The 15,731-nt window shown below is 42.6% G+C and overlaps 1 protein-coding gene across 1 annotated transcript in view; it reads left to right on the top strand.

The window, feature by feature from the left end:
• The window catches only part of LOC135107138 (voltage-dependent calcium channel subunit alpha-2/delta-3-like), a 219,528-nt gene that overhangs the window by 131,548 nt on the left and 72,249 nt on the right, over positions 1-15,731 (top strand). Inside the window, exons 6-9 of the mRNA XM_064016848.1 lie at positions 7,888-8,019; positions 12,790-12,906; positions 14,944-15,092; positions 15,584-15,694. Of these exons, the coding sequence (XP_063872918.1) occupies positions 7,888-8,019; positions 12,790-12,906; positions 14,944-15,092; positions 15,584-15,694 (509 nt within the window). The remainder of the gene's footprint in view (positions 1-7,887; positions 8,020-12,789; positions 12,907-14,943; positions 15,093-15,583; positions 15,695-15,731) is intronic.

Genomic DNA, 15,731 nt, shown 5'->3' with positions numbered 1-15,731 from the left:
CTCTTCCTCGCAGTAGTGTAATATTTAGTTAAGTAATATATCTATGAGTGTAGATTTCGTATGTAAATAAGTGTCAGGATTAATTTTAGTTCGTGAATCCTGAAGAATATTCTGTTCCACATCGAATCAGTAGCGACGACAGTCAATGTGGCACTTCTTTGCGGTCACTGTACTCAGAATTCGGCTCTGCTGCTGAATTACGCCCCTTTTACTCTGGCAGAGCGACCTGTATCTTCTGGCAAGTAACAATGTATATTTCGTTGGTATATACGTCATGACCTTTTCAATTTAACTATTTATTTATGTTTTATTTAATTAATTTATTTATTTGTCTCTATATTTATTTATATATACTTATTTATTTTTAGAATGAGTCATAAAATTTTACGTGCAGGCTTGGTTAGATAAAAAGATCATTTTAGATATTAATGGCGCATATACAACTTATCTGGAAAACAGTTTTGGCCGCCAGAGTGAGACAAGTGTAGCTGTGTAAATTTACCCAAAATTCATTGCAGCTTTGTGTTAAGAAAAGTACAGTAAGCAGTAGGTGTTGTGTTGCATTAACGCCATGCATCTTGCCGCCTCGACAACATCCCACGACGCACTCTTAAAAATGAGGGACTGCGCTTCGTACTCACACACTGAATAAAAGAACTGTTAAATTTTGCGTATGGAAACAAACTTGGAAAGATATTAAAATTAGTTTTCGCCTTGAATGTCCTCTAAGATCACAGTGGCGGCTGGTGGAAGAAAATGAATAATGAAATGAGAATTAAAGTAGTTCATTTAAATCTGATTTTGACTGAAAACAGTAAGGGAAATCTAATCTCTATCTCTATAAGGAGAGAAGAAAACCATGAAGAGGCAGTGTTCGAGATTAAGAGAGGAGGGCAGAGGAGACACAGGAGAAGCTCACAGTCTGCAGCAGCAACAGGAGCACTAGCGGAGGAGGCAAGGGGAGAAGCAAGAGGTCGGCCGCGGATTGAATTATGCCGTAATAACCGTTCTTAGCTGAGACTTAACGACCAGCGCAAAGTATAGCGAGAAAAATTACGCGACGCTGAGCCGGCAACTGCAGGAAGAGAAAAGAGGAAGGGATGAGGAGGAAATAAGGGGACGGGAGGGAAATGGAAGTAGCGAGTGAGATTTTTGCAGGATGTGTGACGATTAAGGAGATTTTGGGTATATTGTCCCCAGTGAGATGAATATTTGATGAGCGTGCGTGCACACACACACACACACACACACACACACACACACACACACACACACACACACACACACACACACACACACACACACACACACACACACACTTGATAAGATGTGACCGAGCTACAGTTAATCATTTTTTATAAGTGCACCACACCCCTTGCCACATCCCTCCACCACACCCCCCCTTACCACATTCCTCCACCACTCCCCCTCCCTGCCACATTGTCCTAGTAGGTTTTAAAAGGGATCTTATTTATTTTAAAAACCAAAAAAGGAAATATCGACTCATGTAATTTTCCTTCTTGTTGAGAATCCTTATCGCTTCTGAGGTTGTTGTCTTCCTCCCAGTGGCTTCCCTTTCCCGTGGTTGTTTACGTCTTCCTCAGGGCGGTGATGTGTTCCCCAGGGTCCCTTTTTTCCCCAGGCCTTCCCTTTCTCTGAGGACTCCGTATATTTTATTTTGAATTTGAATTGCTTGAGGGTGGTTTCCTCTTGGGCGAGTAGAGGGCACCACCTTTCTTTTCCCCACTGAAACTTTTCTCTTCATGGCGTCGTTCATCGCATCTTAAGGGTGCTCACCTCTCCCCGAACAAGCATAATTCTTCCAAAGGGCGCCTCCATCCTCTCGAGTGTCTACCTGCGCCCTTCATCACTGGGAATTGTACCTGTGCTTGGGGATGCATGCCTCACCTAAAGGGCACCTAGACCCATTCAGGAAAGTGGCGCCAAGGAGCCTTCTTATTCTTGCGAGTGTGCAGTGCCAGTGGAAAGACTCGCCTGCTCCATACGTGCAGAGGGGTAATTAAGGAAATATACTGCCCCATTTGTAGCATTGTACTTAGGAGTCCCTGTTGCTCTGGGACACATCTGTTGACTGTCTTTTTATCTGAAGGGAGTCATTTCACATTCTCTTGTTGCCTAGGATGTGCTCAATCAAGACTAGTAAACGGAAGCCCCTTGCAAATATGGCACTGGTGAAAAGCTGCTGCAGACGTGGCGCTGTCTGGTAAGGTGCTCAGAGTGCCACTCCTCCAGTGACTTGATCGATAGTGTTTTTATAGTACAGAGAAACATTCGTCCTTTCCAGCCACTGCAGGATACGAGTGTGGAAAGGAGTCGTAAGGAGAGCTCAAGATATAAAAAGAGATGATTCTCACGGTAATGCGAGATTGTTTTTCTGACAGATATGTGTAAAGTTTGCCGGCGATTCATGACACTCTGAGTGCTGAATTTCGGAAGTAGGTTTGGAAAAATTCCTAACTTTAGATGTAATGGGGGATAAGAAGGTAATGTGTCTGTCCTGGAGGCACCTGAGAGATGTGTGACTTCTATGCGCGTGCTGAGATTGGCGAGGAGGAAAGTTTTAATCGAGAACTGTAATCACCTTCCGGGGAAAAAAATTGACGCGTGCTATCATAAAAAAAAGGAAGAAAGTGAAGACATTTAGCGTAACTATTTTGTACACCATGCTTGTGAAGACCGAGGCATGGTAGTGGAGGAGGGAGGTTGTGCTCCGACAAGTAGCTCTTCCCAAGTTATTTTTTTCACCCGTTTCAGCGCCTCATCTAGACTACTTTCAACACACGCTAATAAGAACATAAGAACATAAGAAATAAGGGAAGCTGCAAGAAGCGACCAGGCTTACACGTGGTAGTCCCTGTATGAAATATACCTACCTACCTATTTCCACCTATCATCCCCCATCCATAAACCCGTCTAATCCTCTCTTAAAGCTCCCTAATGTCTTAGCACTAACAACTTGATTAATGAGTTCGTTCCACTCATCTACCACTCTAGAACTTATTAGAGTTTTCAAGAGCGTTTTTATGATTCTAGCGATAGTTGATCTGCACCATCAGTAGGCGTGAATACCTTTTAGAATCCGACCTTTGAATATAGTCCAGATGAGAGAACGAAGCGTTAAAAATACAAGTCCAAGTTTTACATAAGTAGGAACGCGCAGCTCTCCCTTCTGATTGCACGGGAGTGAACGTGTTAGCCTCTCAGTGACCGATGGACCGAAGTGTGTGTGAGATGTAGATGTAGGTGGTGAATTAAAAGATCAGTAAATAAGAGAGAGAGAGAGAGAGAGAGAGAGAGAGAGAGAGAGAGAGAGAGAGAGAGAGAGAGAGAGAGAGAGAGAGAGAGAGAGAGAGAGAGAGAGATTATACAGAACAGTACAAATTCTAATGTTTACACAGGACGTTCCTGCTGTTCAAATCTTCTTAGGTGGTGAACACTATGAAAAGCAAATGTAATAATATTCTTCGGCTCAAGTTCTTAATTATTATTGTTTTTATTTATTTATTTACTTATTGTTCTTTTGATTAGCAATTGTTCTGTGGCGTTTGTTAAGCAGGTTAGCCGCAGTGCGTGGTTTTGTAAGGAAGGACCGGTTGAAATGACTCTGCTGCTTCACTCTTCGTCAGTTCCTTGGCACACTTAATTGGTAAAGTTTTCATTGCCGAGAACGTTTCTTTTCTTTCTTTCTTTCTTTTTTTTTTTTTTTTTTTTACCCTTGCTGTATAGACTAAAAGACCCAGGTAAAGTAAAATCGCTCGTCTCAGTACAGGAATATTAAATCAATTCTTAAAAAATGGCAATAGATACTGGATTTTTATTTTTTATTGTTATTTTTTAGCCACGAACCTTTTCCTTCATCATGTACCCCAGTAATTCACAATAGCGCTTACAACAGTCCCTCATCTCAGTGAGTACTCCAGCGCAAGAAGAATATCAGCTTCGTCACTGTACATTGAATGACTCCTTGTATCGTAATTCCTGTGGCTGCGTCAAGCTAAACCAGACATGTCCTCCTGTTCCAGCTCTGATTGCAGCAAGGTCCTACAAAGAGGCAGCATAACGCACTCACCCTCACGGAAAGGTTTTTACTCCAGTGACAAAAGCCGAGGTTCCTGTTGCATTTACTCGCTCCCTCATTACATTGGAGGCAAAATTCTGACTTTCTAGGAATGGTAACACCCAAATCTTTGACGTCTTTGTGTATTTTTTTTTAATTTCGTCTTTTGCGTTTCACATCAGTTTTCCTAGAGAGAGAGAGAGAGAGAGAGAGAGAGAGAGAGAGAGAGAGAGAGAGAGAGAGAGAGAGAGAGAGAGAGAGAGAGAGACAGAGATTTATCGGATATGCTAAAGTACAGTAGTCCTGAAAAAAAAATAATAATAATAGGCAGTGTTTTTATTCATTAATCTATCAAAATTCTCTTACATCACGAGTTTTTTTTTATTTGTGTATATACGTGTCAATATTTCCTTCCCTCCTTCCTTCCTTCCATTATTTTTCTTTTTTTTATTTTCTTCCTTCCTTCCTTCCTTCCTTCCTTCCTTCCTTGTTTTAACGTTATTTCTCTGACACCTTCACATTCATCATACCCAAGCAAACTCATCACCATTTTACTCAGTGATATTTTCCCTTCCAGTCATTATTATAAACACTGCATTATTCTTACGACTTGCGACTTACGTGAGGCTGTGGCGGGTATAGTGCAGGTGCTGAAATCCGAGGGAATCGAGAGAGCGAACCAGACAGCGTGGAGGTGTGGGAAAGAGAGCGGCAGCGAAGAAAGAAAATAGAAAATGCATGCAAAAATGAGGAGAAAAACGGATGATAAAGATTTGGTCAGCGGGACACGACGAGGGAATGGTGCGAGGAGGTGCAGAAGAGACAGGGAGGGGAGTGGCGAGGTTGGGTTGGGGTCGGGATGTCTTGTCTTTGGGGGGGGTTTGGAGGTGGGAAAGAGACGGAGGAGAGAGGATGTAAGATTCATTTTCCCGTCCGGTGGGCAGGAGATCGACCTGTTGTGGAGAACCTCGGGACGGCAGGGGCGTGGCGACTGGCGAGCAAAAACAAAATTACCGAAGAAGGCTGCAGGTTTTCCTATATTGTTTCATTCTGGAGTGTGGCAATTTCTTCTTTTCTTTCTCTTTGTCATTTTCCCAATTGTCAGGAGTTAGGCCAGTATTCTAAAACGCTTTGTTCTCGCATCACAATTATTTTCAAGGAACACAGGGATTAGTCGTGTTTTTCATATGTTTTTCGTACTGATGCAGAATTCTTGTTAAAATGTCACTGAAATCATAAAGGCATCCTTGAAAAAACTGCCAGCTTCCACTACAGATGTAAGAGATGAGTCGACGAGATGTTTAAAAATGCAGTTCTTGGCCTCGTGCATGAATCTTCTCCAGTTACTTCACCCCATTGCATCTTCTGTTGGTTCCATTCTCTCTCTCTCTCTCTCTCTCTCTCTCTCTCTCTCTCTCTCTCTCTCTCTCTCTCTCTCTCTCTCTCTCTCTCTCTCTCTCTCTCTCTCTCTCTCTCTCTCTCTCTCTCTCTCTCTCTCATCCTGGATCTCCTGTTGCTTTTATTCCCTGTAACTCTATCTCTCCGCCTCCCACTCTGTCTTATCCTTAATACGAGTATTCTCCCATCAACAGACACTTTCCAGGCTCTTTTAATAAGTTCCTCATGTCCTTCTCTTACCAGATGACCGAACCATCACACCTTTGATTTTCCAATAACTTCACTTGTACACTCCACTCTTGCTGGCCTCCTCACATCCTTGTTTCTTACATGTTACCGATGTGAAAACCATTATCATCTTAGCATCTCTGTGTGATGTTTCAAATAGTGGTGTACCTCCCTGTAACTTCCCATCAGGTAAAAGGAAAGGGGGAGAAAAAAAAGTGTTGGGAGGAAAGGGCAGCTTAATTATCCAGCATCATTTACATGACCTATCCGTGGCATTAGAAGAGAGTACTATGAAACTCTCCGGTGACCTTTGAAGTATAACACACCCTTTGTATGTTGCGACGTCTTTCATTCTTTTTCAATCAGTCAGTCAATCAACCTACACCCGAATGTTCGCACTGGTTCTGTGGTGACCTTACAAACGCCACACCTGCCCCTGAACCTCCGCACTGTTCCTGTTTCTGCCGACAGTCTACACAGTACGCCATCTTGCCATCAAAGACTTTTACTCGTTACTCAAAGACGTTTTACTCTCCCTCACGAACAATAATAATCATAGGTTACATGTCTCTCTCTCTCTCTCTCTCTCTCTCTCTCTCTCTCTCTCTCTCTCTCTCTCTCTCTCTCTCTCTCTCTCTCTCTCTCTCTCTCTCTCTCTCTCTCTCTCTCTCTCTCTCTCTCTCTCTCTCTCTCTCTCTCTCTCAGTATAGTTTAATGTACTGTATAAAAACCAAACCAACTACTAAGAACCCCAAGATCTCTCGCAACTCTGCCGCGTCAAGGGTACAAGTAACACCTGGATGCGCGGCAGACCACACCTGCTACAATGACGGTACAGACGAGCATCTCTACCGTCGTTCCTCAGAGCCTCGCTTCTCCGCGCGTGTGTTATGAGGATGCTGCGCTGCTTATGAACTGGGCCAGGCGCTATCGTGGCAACTACCAAAGAAAGGATTTGCATAATTGCGATCGCTGCTGCAAATGACCGTTGATGTCTTAAAAGTGTCCACGAGGATTGCTCTTCACCGCCTGACTCATCCTCGCTTGCCTGTGTTCCATGATTACACTGGTCATGCAGGGAAGTAATTGAGCAGCGGCAGGTACCGATCGCTACAGTCTTCTCTTCAACAACGCCATGTGAACTAACTATAGCATTCTTTCAATTATTCAGTCAGTAATTCTCGTAAATAAGTCGGTCAATTATTCAGTCAGTAATTCTCGTAAATAAGTCGGTCACCTGGAAATTATTCCTTTAGAAAATCTTTCATTTTCCATTGCTATCTGTCCAGAGTTTTTATTCACTCATTCCAAGGTACTCAGATACGCTTCAGTGTTTCAGTCACGTTAAATCTGCAGGATTTTGATGCGTGGTGCAGTTTCCTGCGTGGTGCTTCTGTACTGGGAATGTCACGACTCCTTCAACATTATATCACGGACAAAACTATTCGCGCTCGTTTATATATATATATATATATATATATATATATATATATATATATATATATATATATATATATATATATATATATATATATATATATGAATGCACAGGGAATCGAAGTGTCATTCGGTTTTACTGTCTTCTTTGATAGGTGGAATACCAAGAAAACTATTTTCCATCTGAAATTTCTTATTTTTCCAAACTTAGAGTTGGTACGTTTTCTCATGATCTGTAGATCTCTTTTTGTCTACCTTTTTGTAAATAACAGACTGTACTCGTATGCTTCTCTCTCTCTCTCTCTCTCTCTCTCTCTCTCTCTCTCTCTCTCTCTCTCTCTCTCTCTCTCTCTCTCTCTCTCTCTCTCTCTCTCTCTCTCTCTCTCTCTCTCTCTCCCAGTTTAGCTATTTATTCAGAGAGAGAGAGAGAGAGAGAGAGAGAGAGAGAGAGAGAGAGAGAGAGAGAGAGAGAGAGAGAGATTTTCGGAATGCAGTGTCATTATTGCATTTGCCTTTAAATTGATAGAATATATGATTTCGTTTAACTTTATCCATTGAAGATTGTATCAGAAGTTTAAGTTTTAGTTAAGTTGGTAACTTCGATTTTTTCATCGGCTTGTGCCTGCATAAACAGTTTGTTGCTTAATATCCCCATGATCCATCACACACCTTATAGCAGTTGGTCATGTTTATATTTCTGATCATTAAAGTAGCGTTCGCTATTTTCATACCCTTATCTTCCGCAGCACCAGACGTGATCAACGCCATCAGGTGGTCTGGCCGTCTCGACAGAACCTTCAAGTCCAACTACGAACTGGACCCAACACTCTCGTGGCAATACTTCGGCTCCTCCACAGGCTTCCTCAGGCAGTACCCAGGTGAGCTGCAGATGTGTCTGTCATTGCTTCGCTGTGAACTGCGTGATAGGTGTTACAGGTTACGTAATACAGGTGTTACCGGTATTTGTATTGTGCACGCTTCAAATTGAAACAGCAAAATATTTACTAGAAAAAGAGAAATACCTTTTTTTCTGTGTTTGATATGAAACCTTTATTTTATTTGTTTATTGTTGTAACTCGTGTTGTTTTATTATAATTTTTCTATGCCACACACACACACACACACACACACACACACACACACACACACACACACACACACACACACACACACACACACACACACACACACACACACACACACACACACACACACACACACACACACACACACACACACACACACACACACACACACACACACAATATTGCATATATCATAAAAGCTGTTTACTGTACAGAAGGTAGTGTAGGTGACAGAAATCGAGTCACGCCAAATGTTGCAGGGATCGTGAATGAAAGGGGAATGAATGTGCAAGGATACCAGCATTGAATATAATGTGTTTCCTTATTGCTGTCTAGATTTTATTTCCCCCTTTGTGCTGGATCCATTCATGTTTTTGTTCTCATGAACGCCGCTTCCTGTACACGAGAAACGGGGGACATGTTCAAGAATGTAACCTGCAGTAACCTAACCTGATCTAACGCCTTCACAACAGCATGATCAAGGGCCTTTACGTGCATTGCCCCAAACAGTGATGCCATTGGATTTCATGTGTAGAAAATAGAATATAAATTAATATATAGACTAATGAACTGCTTAATATTGAGACTTTCCCAAGGATAAGAAAACCTAGGGATTGGTGAAGGTATTTGCCTCACACTGTTTCATTCATTTATTTTGTATATTAATTTATTTATTCATTTATTGCTTGAAATATGTTGTAAAGTATGATATCACTGTAGGCGCCGTAGACAATAACCTCCATGAATTCTTATCAAATGTGAGAGATGCTGTTATTATTCAAAGAGATAGTAGAAAATTAGATACAAATGCGTTATCCCCTCTCACCCTGAAGGCACCTCGTTCTGGTTCTCTCCTACAACACCTGCTTCCTGCCTTATACTATAACGTACAGTCATTTTGATCATTCGTTTTATAGTAAAAGTATGTACCAGAGAGAGAGAGAGAGAGAGAGAGAGAGAGAGAGAGAGAGAGAGAGAGAGAGAGAGAGAGAGAGAGAGAGAGAGAGAGAGAGAGTTCAGTGCATCATACCGTCATCGTCTTGAGCGTCGCTTTAATACGTTCATGCATATGCAAGACATAGCAGACGAAGGGAATCTTATCGCGGCCAGGATCAAAGAGCGCCAGATGAAGCCCGCAGCATCCCGAGGCGGCCGCTGGCTGTGGGAAGTGCTCCTGCAGCCCGGCCGCCTCCCCACCCCGCGGCCCAGCCTTACTTAGCGGCAACCCACCCAACTTTATTCACTAATTAATAAGAGGGGCAGGCAGGCAGGCAGGCGCTCTCTCTCTCTCTCTCTCTCTCTCTCTCTCTCTCTCTCTCTCTCTCTCTCTCTCTCTCTCTCTCTCTCTCTCTCTCTCTCTCTCTCTCTCTCTCTCTCTCTCCTCGTTTCTTATCTGCCCCCCAACACTACCCTCGCTCCTTCGGGAATCAGGCACACAACCTCCTTTCTGGGAAGGAGATAATGAGTTCCGAAGGCGGGGAAAGGTTGGTGTGCTGGCTTACTTGATGATGAGCTACAAGATGCTTTGATAACACACCCAAATGGTTGTCATCAAAGCTACTACGCGGCCCCGGCTTGCCCTGCCTCAGATGACACAGGCACCACATCACCTGAAGCTGTTAATGAAGGATCCGCCACCCTCACCTGTCTCCTTCTCTATCTCCTTCTCCTTCTTCTTCTTCTCCTTGTTCTTGTTCTTGTTCTGTTTTCTTCTTGTTCTGTTTTCTTCTTCTTCTTCTTCTTCTTCCTCTTCTTCTTCTTCTTCTTCTTCTTCTTCTTCTTCTTCTTCTTCTTCTTCTTCTTCTTCTTCTTCTTCTTCTTCTTCTTCTTCTTCTCCTCCTCCTCCTCTCCTTCTTTAGTTTCATCATCTGCTTTCACTAGATCTTCTTCTTCTTCTTCTTCTCCTTCTCCTTCTTCTTCTTCTTCTTCTTCTTCTTCTTCTTCTTCTTCTTCTTCTTCTTCTTTTTCTTTTTCTTTTCTTTTTCTTTTTTTTCGTCTTTTCTTTTCTTTTCGTCTTTTCTTTTCTTTTCTTTTCTTCTTCTTCTTCTTCTTCTTCTTCTTCTTCTTCTTCTTCTTCTTCTTCTTCTTCTTCTTCTTCTTCTTCTTCTTCTTCTTCTTCTTCTTCTCCTCCTTCTTCTTTTCCTTCTTCTTCTTGTACATTCCAGTAATAAGAGTAGATGCTGAATATTTTTTTTATCATCATTTTTATTATCATTAAGTGATTGTTGTTGTTGTTGCTGTTGGTGTTGTTGTTGTTGTTTGTTGTTGTTGTTGTTGTTGTTGTTGTTACCTTGTTACAGGCATGTTCTTGTCATCAATTATGTTGAAAGACGCTTTAATGGAAGGTCTCAACAATATCAAACCCTTTGCTGTGTTATGTTTTTTTTTCTTTTTTTATTTTATCGATTTCCATTTTTACATGATTTTTTTTTTCCTGAAGAATTGCTGGCGTTGAAATGAAAACCTTATTGTTGCTGCTGTTTGGGCCTGTCCTTCACCGCTTACACTAGACTAAATTTCTTTATTTATATCAACGACAAAGACACAAAAGGTTGGCGGAGGAACATTCTCTTTCCTTCACATGTCCTTCACGAAGGTCGCCGTTCAGTTCATGTTTGTTGGTACTTTGGACCCTGTTCTGAAACACTCCCACTTTGCATCTCCACTACATTCAAAACCCTCTAGTTAAAGTTACACGGACTTTCAAAGGTGTTTTTACGGTTCTAGTTACGGATTAACAAGATTTCTACATTATTAACGGGATAAACATTTTTGAGAACCTGGCTAATCATATCTGTGGCCTTTGAAAATAGTTATGGTGAGAGAGCAAAGCGTTTCGGAATACGAGCCTTTGACACGTAGCTTACCTCATGAACGAAGAAAAGTCATGGTAATTCAAGACGTATCCACCGCTCCGAGAGACATCTAGTGCCGAGAACTTGCACTAAGTCGTCCACGGGTTTCCCTACGTGGTGGGTGAAGTCCCTTAACGGATTAGTACAGTGGAAGTGTAACGTGTTTGGCCCCGTGTAGGAGTCTCCAGATTATTATTAGCATCAAGACATTCTGCGGACTTCACCGAATCCATCTTTAGTGTTTGTACTCCCTCCCTGGAAGCTGTTTAATAATGGAAGCGGCGGAGTGAAAGGTCGAGAATGTAAGTCAAGTTTTTTTCTTCTTTCTTTCTTTCTTTCTTTCTTTCTTTCTTTCTTTCTTTCTTTCTTTCTTCTATTTCTTTTTCTTTTCTTTTATTTTATTTTACTTTTTTTTGTGGAAGGGAGACGTGCGGAGAAGAAGGATGTTTGCTGCTAACAGTGTTGTTGTTGTTTTTGTTGTTGTTGTTGTTGTTGTTGTTGTTGGTAGTGATGGTGGTGGTGGTGGTGGTGGTGAGAGTTTTTACATCATCTACGTCAAGCACTACAATTTATGTTGTTGTTGTTGTTGTTGTTGTTGTTACGTATCTAGCTATTTCAAATATATTCGATTTCAATGCGATGACTTAGTTTCTTCGCAAAAAAAAAATAATTAATTGGCAAAATCTTTCAAGTAAGGCAGGTCAGATGGTGATAACATGGTGATAACAGCACTGCGAATGAAAGAGAAAAAACATATATCCATCCTTGTAATAAGCTTTGAACACACAGTTTCCTTTCCTTTCCTTCTTTTCTTTTCTTATATTTTCGTTTTTCCTTTTCTTTTTCTTTTCTCCCTCCCTCCCTCCCTCCCTCCCTCCCTCCCTTTACAAATCTTTTTTTCTTTTACGAAGGAAAAGAGTTGCTTACACTCCTGCAAGCGGGCGCCGATTCCTCCGCACACCCACGCACACATTTCCTCCCTTCCACCTCCGAAATCAAAGGACGCCAGGCCAACACCACACCATCAATGAAACTTATACCACTTACCTCGAACTCTGACGTATTTACTGAACTTTCCGCATACAAGTATAGTAGATATATTATTTAAGGACAACCAGTATAGCACAGTGGTAACCGAGTGATGTGGTGTCATTGTCATTATACTCTGCGTCACTAACTCTGTCACAGTAATTCTGCCTCTAGAAGGAAACAGTAACATGCCCTAACACTGCCAATGACTGGTCTCACTTGCTGATTTGTCTACCTATTCCTGCCTATCTTTGAAACATACGGCTATCTAGCGTTGTATTTCCACTAAAAAACCTAGCGTAACTATCTATCTGTCTCTATATATACCAGGCCTGCAGTTCTGTAAGGAGTGGCCCGCCCTGACAAAGCACTACACACACACACACACACACACACACAGCATTCACACTCTTAGCTCCGAACTTAATTATATATCAACAAAAATAATCTGGTATCTTATAAGTAAATTCGTGGTTTTCGTGGGATTTAAGTCATTCTTGTCACGCGTTTAAAAATAAGACAGGAAATACCTAGATCAATCAGCGAGGGAGAGCACCAGTCAGCAGAAGTGTCACCATCTTTGTACGCTTTCTGGTGATAAAATTTCTGTGACACCGTAGATGAAGCAGCGTCTCAGTCTGACTATCGCTCCTCTATCACTGTCCCCCTTCCTCCTCAGCCTCCGAGTGGGTGATGGACGAGAAGGACCCAGACCTATACGACGCGCGCCTCCGGTCGTGGTACATCCAGGCGGCCAGCAGCCCTAAAGACATGGTGATCCTCCTCGACGTGTCCGGTAAGCTGTCTGTCATAGCCTCTCCCAACCCCACCGACCCTCTTCCCCACCCACCCACCCCCTTCCTTCCTTCCTTCCTTCCTTCCTTCCTTCCTTCCCGTTCCTTTCCTCTTTGGTGTTCTGTCTGTCTGTCTGTGTCTGTCTGTCTGTCTGTCTGTCTGTCTGTCTGTCTGTCTGTCTGTCTGTCTGTCTGTCTGTCTGTCTGTCTCTCTCTCTCTCTCTCTCTCTCTCTCTCTCTCTCTCTCTCTCTCTCTCTCTCTCTCTCTCTCTCTCTCTCTCTCTCTCAAAGGCTCTGTTTCCCTCTAATTACGTGTCCTTAAATTCTCTCCTTCATACGTAACAGAAATAAAATGGTGCCAAATAAAGATAAACATTGCAAAGGATAACTATTGTAAAGTACAGATTAATCCTTCCTTGTTGAAATGGACACACACAAAAAATGTAAAAAATAAATAAATACTCTGAAATGTCCACGATTGGCTTCTCCACAAAAGCTTCATTCAAACGAGAGTCACGAGAAGGATAGATGCAGCCAGCCTGGTATAGAGAGTGCTTGGTAGTAAGTGTCTTGTCTCGCCTTTGTAATTACTCCATCAGACGCTCACGTGTCAAAGAATAGCTCCCTTCCACATTCGCCTCAGATATCAATGTTCTTTTTTCGCATACATGTCTTTTTCAAACGTGACGCACCCACCCAGGCATTGTATTAACCGTTTTACTGTGATATAGAACAACCTGCAGCACTAAAAGCCTCGTTCATAATATTCATAAGCACCTAGAACAGTGAAGAGGGATTAAAAAAGCCAACTTTCCACCTTCTAGTCAGTGTAATATTTAAAGACAGCTGTGGAAGGAAAAGAAATGTCTGAGGAAGCAAGCGGCAAATAGCGGTGTAAGATTAAGTTAGATATCAAGGTGCTCTCTCTCTCTCTCTCTCTCTCTCTCTCTCTCTCTCTCTCTCTCTCTCTCTCTCTCTCTCTCTCTCTCTCTCTCTCTCTCTCTCTCTCTCTCTCTCTCTCTCTCTCTCTCTCTTGGGAATCTCTGCCCTTGTTTTCTGCCACCTCCTCCCCTTACCTCTTGCTCTCCTCCCCTTCCCTCCCCAAGGATTCAGTACCGTAGCTCCATTGTTTTATTCACCCTTTATTTTTTGTCTTTTTGTAGCTCCTTTGTAATATAACTCTCTCTCTCTCTCTCTCTCTCTCTCTCTCTCTCTCTCTCTCTCTCTCTCTCTCTCTCTCTCTCTCTCTCTCTCTCTCTCTCTCTCTCTCTCTCTCTCTCTCTCTCTCTCTCTCTCTCTCTCTCTCTCAGTATTCCTTCTTGTTTTTGTTTTTTTAATTTCGAATGATATCTATCCACCAACATGTATAGAAATGTTGGTCTTTCCCTTTCAATATAATTACTCCTACGTATACTTTTTTTGCCCCATTTCTTATCGCATTTTTTAACCCTTTTTTTTTCCATTCCACATTCTTGTTATTACTTCTTTGCCTCTTCCCTCCTCCGTACTGGCTCACCCTCCCCGGGGCCTAAGCTCTTCTCACCTCTCATCTCTCTCCTAGGCTTTTAGACAATGGCGAGATGAAAACAGCCAAATCTCAGACACTGGGACTCCTCGAGGGCCGTCCACCCCGCCAGGTGTTGTGAGGAAGGGAATGTGTCTCTGGTTAGAACACTACACCAGGAAAGATGCAAGAATCCATCCGTCCCTTTACAAAACATATCTGCCTATTGTCTCCTATCATCCTATCTATAAATCTGTCTAATCTTTATAAAAATCCTTATGGAGTTGGCAGTAACAGTCTTATTAATGAGTCTCTTCTATTCATCTACCACTGCATTTGAGAACCAGTTCCTTCCAGTTTAACTCTCAATCTTGAGACCGTTACTTATTTTACCATTTTAAATCTGTCATTAATTGTTACGTTTCCACTGTGTTTTGATTCTGCAACTTTCGCTTCTTCACCTCAGTAAACTAGCATCATTTCTTTCCCCGAGCAAGCGTTTCATGTGTGGCTAATGACAGTGGTTCTCCTCAAGGCTCCATGACTGGGCTACGCAAAGAGATCGCCATACACGTCGTCCTCAACATCTTGGAGACGTTGAACGAGAACGATTTCGTCAACATCTTCAACTTCAGCACGGAGACGACTGAGCTGGTGTCCTGCTTCAACGACTCGCTGGTGCAGGTGCGTGCTCTCAGGGAACTCTGCTGCTCCCACCGTCATTTCACTTATAGAGACTGTGTAGCTGGTAGTGTGTGTGTGTGTGTGTGTGTGTGTGTGTGTGTGTGTGTGTGTGTGTGTGTGTGTGTGTGTAAATGTGAATCAGGTTCTTAATGTCTCGTGTTACAATTTCAGATTTTCAGATTTTCCGCACATTCTCTCTCTCTCTCTCTCTCTCTCTCTCTCTCTCTCTCTCTCTCTCTCTCTCTCTCTCTCTCTCTCTCTCTCTCTCTCTCTCTCTCTCTCTCTCTCTCTCTCTCTCTCTCTCTCTCTCTCTCTCTCTCTCTGTGTGTGTGTGTGTGTGTGTGTGTGTGTGTGTGTGCGGCTAATCTGTGTGGCGGCGGTAGTGTGTGCCCACTTAGTACCGCTGCCTAGGAGTTACTGAGGTAAAGGACAGCTTCTCCCTCCTTCCTCCGCAAGCAACCTGGCTGACCTCACCTCTGTGTTTTCTTTAGGCCAACATGGAAAACATCGGTGAATTCAAGAAGGCTCTCAAGACCATCGAGACCAAGGAAATAGCAAACTTCTCGAAGGCTCTCATTAAGGCCTTCGAACTCCTCCAACGGGTAGGCGATGCAGTCTTTTTCTTCTGTTCTAACTCCT

This window comes from Scylla paramamosain, chromosome 14 (assembly GCF_035594125.1).
Source record: "Scylla paramamosain isolate STU-SP2022 chromosome 14, ASM3559412v1, whole genome shotgun sequence".
NCBI classification, from domain to species: domain Eukaryota; kingdom Metazoa; phylum Arthropoda; class Malacostraca; order Decapoda; family Portunidae; genus Scylla; species Scylla paramamosain.
Note: the sequence above shows the minus strand (reverse complement) of the source record. Positions and strands in the feature narration are given on the sequence as shown.